Genomic DNA, 8,148 nt, shown 5'->3' on the forward strand with positions numbered 1-8,148 from the left:
GAGGGGTTAAAATTTTCGAAAAATAGTTGAAAACTCGCATCTGTATTAGTAAACAACCTGTAAAAAATTTGTTATTTGTACCTTGTTCGGTTTTCAAATTACAGCCAATTTTCATAATTTTTTTTGGAAACTGATGGCCCATATCTCTTCAGGGGTGAACATTTTACTAAGGCAATTTTTTGCAGATCGTGTTCTTTTGAAATGTAGATTCACTGGTATCATTTATGCTACTCCATTCAAAAACACCCTGTATAAATAAAGAAATGGTATATGGCATCTAATAAAACACGTATTAAAGAAATGCAACAATATCAGAACTGGGAAATTTTAGACAAATATATATTTCAATTTGCAGACATTTATTTATATCATTGAGGACAAAATATTTAACAATTCTGATCGCCAAGTTAACAAATAAAAAATCCATCATTAGTCGAGATATTGCAATAATTGAATTTTTCACAAGCAGGACATACATTTTAAATCGGCAATCAATTAGTTCTTTTATAACAGTTCCAGTTGATTTTAACTTAGACGTATTTTGAAATACTAACTTCTTTTGCGGATAATTATAAAAACTTATATAGTATCCGGAATCTAAACCGATAAAAGACAGTAAATTCTAGGGATGATTTCATGATGATTTGATATAAATCGTCTTATCTAAAAATGCTCACTTTTACCAAATTTATTAGATTGGATATTCGACAGAACTTGTGGTTTCTATGTAACGGTTGTCTGGCTTACTTCAGGACAACTGATCATGAATTTTTAAATGCTACTTACGGGCAGCAGTGGGTCAGAAGAGGGGGTGCAGTTATTTGGCTAGCAAGTTTTCCAGATTTAAATCCTTGTGATTTTTGTGTCTGAGCATACCTAACATATTTAGTCTATTCTCAACTATTACAAACACGCAATCAATTTTGGGCACGAATTCAACACGTCTGTAATGAGTTTACGAGCAATAGGGAAATCTTCATAAGGATTCAACAATCATTAGAGAAGCAGATGATTTTATGCATTGAAAGTTATGGCTGCCATGTAGAGCATCTTTTATAAAGTTTGTTTGTTTTAAGTTTTCTATAGAATTTTACATTATCTGTTTTCCAAAGCTACTAAATATTAGCAAAGAATCTGTAATTTTGTCATTATTGTGCAAAAAAAACAAACATTTCAAATAGATTTTTCTTGCATATACCTAGCCAATCAAGTAGAGTGTACCTCTTTAATTTAGAATAGTTTCCGGACGCCCTGTATATACTGGTCCAAATTTTTTACTATTAGTAATACCGCGATGGCTAATTCTATAACATTTTTTGAAAGCTGCTGGAATTTATGTTGGTACTGAGATGCTCATTTAAGCATTTAATAAATTTGTCTCAATAAACTCATTATTTTCTTTACGTAAATCAATAATTCGTAAATTATTTCGGAGCAGATACTGCTCTGTGTATCTAAATTTAAAACTTTTATTTTCTTCTAAAAGTGTTACCTTCTCAGCTTAATTCTTAACGGTATTTCTTTTTCCATAAACTCATCTAAGTTGGTACAGCATTCATGATTATAGAGGTAATATTTTTGATAAATTCTTTGTTAGAAGAATTGGCTGCACAAAGTTTTGGAGACTTCAGACACTTTCACTTGTTTAGCTTTAGTCTTTCTTTTTTCTGTCTCAGACGACATTATATTGTCAGTATTGGGTAACAGTAGATATTATTATTAGAAACAACTTGAAACCTCACTAACTGACATGTTTCAAGCACTTCTACTCTACATATGATATTAAATCTGCATTAGGGATCAAGTTATAGTGAGAGCTATAACAAGACCATGAAATTATACAATTACGTTCTAAGTTATTCCATTGCATGAATGAGTAGTAGCTACTTTATTGTTGAAAATAAGTTCTAATATTGTATACAAGTCTCTTGAATATCATGATACAAATTTTTTATATTTGTCGCTACCGCTGATAAAATCCATTTTTAACCAAAATTTTCAAGGGTTTTGTTGAAATTTATTACTGTCTTTTATTTTTTACCTACATATTCTTTTTCTTTAGGAAATGAGGGATTTAACAGAAAAAAAAGGTAAAAGAAAAAATGGTGCAGATGATGATGGAGATGACACAGAAGGTACAACAGGAGTCAGGAAGAGACTAAAAGGGAGACAAAAAAAGTGGAAAAAAGAAATGATAATGTAACGAAGTCTTAATTTACAATAACATTGTCTTGAATAAATCATAACATACAATATGTTGTTTTATGAATCTGTTTAACATTAGTAGCTAGGGGCTAGTTTAGCCATCACTCCACATTTAGATCTAAACCACACACTCCCCTCCCCAATTGTTCAACCAATTAAGAGCACAGCATTCTAAGTGACGGGAGAATCAAATGGTTAATCAGAGCCCTGCATTCATATTGATATGGAAATTCTAATAACAAAAGAAAATAGTTACAAATTGTAAACTTATAATTACAGTATAATCCGGCACTTCACTACACCGGCACGTCCAGTAATCCGGCGTTATTTTTTCCGCGTTTGTTTACTATTCTTGAAGAATACAGTTTATACAGTTATAGTTTAGTTGAAAGATTATTTTACAGAAACATAAAAACATTACAATATACACATATATGCATACACAACTATAATATGTATGTATCTATGTACCAATCTCTTTGTTAATAAACAATTGAAAGTAACGTTTTTTAATTTAATACTGTTTACATATACATTTTCCATTAATCCTAATTTTCCAGTACTCCGACACTCTTAGGTTTTTAATGGTGCCGGATTAGTGAGATTGTACTGTAATTCCTTATTTCCTTTAAAATCTCCGTCACATCACCAAAATTTGTATTTTGATATCAATAAGAGAGTAAAGAGACGCAGGCAAACCAATGAACTACAAACTATATACAGGGTGATTAATTAACAATGGAAAATTTGAGAACTGAAGATACTACACGTGAAATGGTGATAATTAGCGTAAACATGCTTTAAACGAAAGTTGATAGTTTCGGAAATATAGGGCGTTGAAAGTTAAAATTTTAAATAGTTTTTTTGCGATTATTCTGAAAATATGTTGATTAGTAACTTGAAAATTTAGTTAATAACTTTTTACCCTGTATGTCTAACATGAAACTTGATTCAAAACCTGAAAGAGCAATAATTTTTCCATTAATTATGTACTCTTGTTTCATTTCGGTATCTCGATCCGTTTTCGAGAAAAATCGATTTAATGAACACTATGTTTTGATAATACAAGAAATTAAAAGCGAAAAGACTAAGTGTTTCTTCATGTTATTACAACAATTAACAATAAGACTAATGAAATACGTAATAATGGTTTAAAGTAATTGTTCGAAGAGTCCACCGTTGACACTGATACACTTTACACATTTTTTGAGAGATCTTCAAGTTTGAAACAACATATTGGGATTGCGTCTGACTTCCTTGGCAGTGATTTGTATTCTTTAGCACAATTCACGCGAACCAATAGATTCTTTGTAAACTATATCATCCATTTTAGGCCAAATAGAAAAATCAAGAGGATTAAAGTCTGGACTTCTAGGTGGCCAAGCAAAAATGCTTCCACGGCTTGAAGTTCCACTTTATTTAAGAGGAGACATGTGGTTGATGCACGACGGAGCTCCACCGCATTTGTCTCGGCCAGTGCATGCATATTTAGATGCAGTTTTTCCAAATTGCTGGATTGACCATGTAAGCATTATTGCTTGGCCACTCAGAAGTCCCAACTTCAATGCTCTTGATTTTTCTATTTGATCTTAAATGAAAGACACAATAGTTTACAAAGAATCTATTAGTTCGCGTGAAGAGTTGTGGCAAAGAATACAAATTGTTGCAAACTCTTCGAACAATTACTTTAAACCATTATTACGTATTTCATTAGTCTTATTGTTAATTGTTGTAATAACATGAGGAAACACTTAGTTTTTTCGCGTTTAATTCCTCGTGTTATCAAAACAGTGTTCGTTCGGAAAATGGATCGAGATACCGAAATGAAACAAGAGTACATAAAGGTTTTGAATCAAGTTTCATGTTAGACAAACAGGCTAAAAAGTTATTAACTAAATTTTCGGTAAAATTGGTCGTAAATGGTGCCCTTTATGAATAGTGCTGAAATTGCAATAGGCATCTTATTCGTCGTTTAAAAAAAAATAGTCTCAAATTTTCAAGTTCCTAACCTACATATTTTCAGAATAGCAATAAACGATTTACAATTTTAACTTTCAACAACCTGTATTTCTGAAACTATAACTTTCGGATAAGGCATGTTTGCGCCAATGGTCACCATTTCACGTGTAGTATCTTCAGCTTTCGATTTTCCCATTGTTAATGAATCATCCTGTATATAAATCATTCTCATTTGATATTACTTCATTCGACTTACAGGTTACACTTTAGACCCATCATAGTGCTGCCTTTATATTGGTGGGCAAATTTAAAAACCAAAAAAAAAATATAACATGGAAATGTCCGATTAGGTGCAATTGGAGGTAAATTCTTACATCTATATTATATCTATATCAATANCTTTCGGATAAGGCATGTTTGCGCCAATGGTCACCATTTCACGTGTAGTATCTTCAGCTTTCGATTTTCCCATTGTTAATGAATCATCCTGTATATAAATCATTCTCATTTGATATTACTTCATTCGACTTACAGGTTACACTTTAGACCCATCATAGTGCTGCCTTTATATTGGTGGGCAAATTTAAAAACCAAAAAAAAAATATAACATGGAAATGTCCGATTAGGTGCAATTGGAGGTAAATTCTTACATCTATATTATATCTATATCAATACCAAGGACAGCTTTGGTGATTCTGTATATTGATATTAATTATTAATCAACCGTATTTTGTCATGCACCGGTAATATTGTCAAACTGATAACAATATTGCTGACAAAAACGGTATTCTAATCAGGTCTGTATAAAGATAATCTTTATCTTAGGTTATTGTTAACGAGACATCAGGGACTCTATTCTTGAATTATAGGGAGTAGAAGAAGGAACGAAGAAGGGGGCATGTCTCTACTAAAACTCATTAATCGGTATTCTTAAATGGTGTTCTATTGAGTAATGATAGAAGTAGTGACGGGACTACTCGAATGAAAATTATCGATTATGAAAATATCTCGAGTGATCATTATAAATTCATTCGATTATTCGGATACGAATGACAGTGGCCACAGCGTTACTAACGTCAATCGTCACTCGTCATCGAATAATGCAAACGCGCTGCTCGAGTGAGAGCGCAGGTGTTTCGATTGTTCCAACGCTCTAACGAGCTACAAAAACATGGAGACTATACAAGGAGCCCGAACTCCATGTAAACAAGAATCTTACAAAAATAAGAGGGCGCTAGTGTTCCATATGTCCCATATGTAGAGAAGGGAGATAAAAAGCGGCAGTTTTGAATATTTATATGTTTTGTGATTTGAATTATAAATCAATCATGTCATTTTTGTAATGTGTTAAAAATTTTAAAATAAATAATGTAAGCTACTTTGAATTATATAAATCATGAAAATATGTCATTCCGGACTGTAATTAAACTAAATAGATAATAAAAAATAATAGCTTTATGAGAAGAATTTGGTGTTCGTAGAAAGAAACTAGTTTTCAAGGAATTTATGACGTGATCTTGTTAATATTAACCTATAAGTAAGGTTTATGTTTTTGATAATTACTTTGTTAAAGATTTTAGTTTAATGTTAGTAAAAGTCACATTTTATACAGGAAGTTGCCTTTAAAAAAATAGTAATTCTTGTATTATTAATATGGAATTTTTACTTGTGGTAATAAAAAATAGAATATAAAAAAACTCGGTGTTTTAAATAAACTTTTTAAAATATTACAGATGTCCGATTTTGAGTCCAGTGATTCAGATGACTTATTAGACGCATTGTCCAGCTTGAGTGATGATGAAATAGATTTATTCTAAGAAACAGAAAGAGTAAAAAATAAGAACTACTTTGAAATTACTGTACCTGAATATAGTGGCCAAGTTTTTTTAACATTTCCGTGTTAGCATATGGGAAGTAGCTAACAGAATTGAAGAAAAATTTGCCATTTCTAATTATTTCACCCATGATTCTGGTAAATTTTGCATTGCCTTAAGCTCTACAACAACCAGAAAAGTTACATACTTGCTAAGTAACTTGTCTCCATAAATTATAGAATGGCCGAGATAATGAGGCAGTTGTAATCGAACAATATTTTGCCCAATATGAATTTCCAGAGCAGGTTATAGGAATAATTGATGGGAAAGGAATTCATATAAGATAGAGTATATCACAATCCATATTTTTTTTGAATAACCAATAATATACTATATTATAGTGTAACTGAAAACTGACTATGGAAAGTCGATAAATTATGGTTGGACAATTTCTAAGCTGATTGCCATGTTGTCGGTTTAGACTTCTCAATGCTTCGAGAGTCATATCGCTCTCTTCTCAAAATGTCAAGAAGCTTAAAACAACATGACAACCAATTGATACCAAAATTTTAACAAAATATAGGTACTCCATTATAAAGGTCACAAAAAATAGGTAATCTAAATATTTTATAACTGTTTAAAATCGATTAGTTTTCTGGGTATATATTTTAAAATTGCTGTAAAATTTAATTCTACTTTCGTAAAATTGTTGATTTAATTCGAACGTAACATGGTTCCATGACTTATTCCAAGGTAGAGTATAGACCAAAATTAATAAGGTATTATAAAGAAATATTTTAGCAATGTTCTATATTTTTGTTATATATTTTGTAAAAATAAAATGTTTATCTACCAAAGATTTCAATGTTTTATTAATTGAATCAAAAAAACGAAATTATTTGTGCCTAATTAAAATAAAATAAATATTTATTCATAACAAACAAGTAACAAAGTAAATATATATTACAAATAAAACAACTTAAAAATAAGTAATACGTGTCAGTCTATCTTCTTAAAATTTCATTTTGTTCATGAAGCAATTGATTTCCATGTTTAAATATTTAGTAAAAGTAGTCAATTACCAATACAGATCGATCAGCATCAATTACTACACGTATCCTCTCTTTAAATTTTATATGATATCTGAATTTCAATCAGTTTTTTACTAACAGGAAAGAAACAGCAACTAATTGGAAATGATTTATTCAATTCAGTAATGATAATAGCGATGTCACCAGCAAGAATTATATGAAAGATACGAATTTAATTATTTATGCACGTAATATAAATTACAAGAATATGTAGAAATAAATAAAGTATACTTTGTTGCTATTGTCAATATTATGTGAACATATTCATAGTTGCTTTGTCGAGACCTCATCACACGTCAACAGAACTTTTCTTTTATTAGATTATACAGGACAGGATGCTCACTTTCTAGTATAATCTCATCGTAACTTAATTGCTCTTGATTTACTTGCTGTTCTTGTTGTTGTTGTTGTTGTTGTTGTTGTTGTTGTTGTTGTAACTGTTGCTCTTGTTGTAGCTGCTGCACCTGTTGTTGCTGGTGTAGCGGATGCTCTTGCTGTTGATGCTGCTGCAAAATATATAAAGAAACAATGCATCATTCAATTATACAATATTTTCACTTATGAAATGTTTCTATTTAAAAATTTCTCTACCGTATTAAGAATCAAAGAAGCTGCTTCCATCTTCCGAATTATTCGACTTTTTGCCATAATATTAACCCACTATTCGGTCAAGTTGTAATATAGAACTGCTGGACATCATTAGATTGAAAATGCAGATCACAAACGTACTGTTTTATTTTAAATCTGTTGACAGTCATTCTCTTCACATACTATTACCATATTTAAATTGTTTTCGAAACTTTCTATTTACCATTTATAAAAACAAATTGTAATAATTATTGACTTGACTTCTAGTTTTTAGGTTTAGTATACCTCCCCGCTCCCCAATATATCTACATCAACTAAACTCGATATAAATAAAAAATAAAATAAAATTGGTTATTTGCTTACTTCACTCGTATTTATGAAGCTACATTCATTTGGGTCATATGGATGTTATCCGAACACCCTGTATATATATTTTCACATTATTCATATATTGCTTTATAACAATTCTTTACTTATAAGTTTCTATTATT

General features: G+C 30.6%; 1 protein-coding gene across 1 annotated transcript in view; it reads left to right on the forward strand.

Annotated features, from left to right (window-relative positions):
- The window catches only part of LOC108916479 (probable ATP-dependent RNA helicase DDX47), a gene marked incomplete at its 5' end in the record, with an annotated part of 13,594 nt that extends 11,339 nt beyond the window's left edge, over positions 1-2,255 (forward strand). The window contains 1 exon segment of the mRNA XM_018722741.2: positions 2,063-2,255. Within this exon segment, the coding sequence (XP_018578257.2) occupies positions 2,063-2,203 (141 nt within the window).
- Positions 2,256-8,148: the final 5,893 nt, after the last annotated feature.

Source organism: Anoplophora glabripennis, unplaced genomic scaffold (genome assembly GCF_000390285.2).
Source record: "Anoplophora glabripennis isolate ALB-LARVAE unplaced genomic scaffold, Agla_2.0 scaffold2087, whole genome shotgun sequence".
Classification (NCBI taxonomy): domain Eukaryota; kingdom Metazoa; phylum Arthropoda; class Insecta; order Coleoptera; family Cerambycidae; genus Anoplophora; species Anoplophora glabripennis.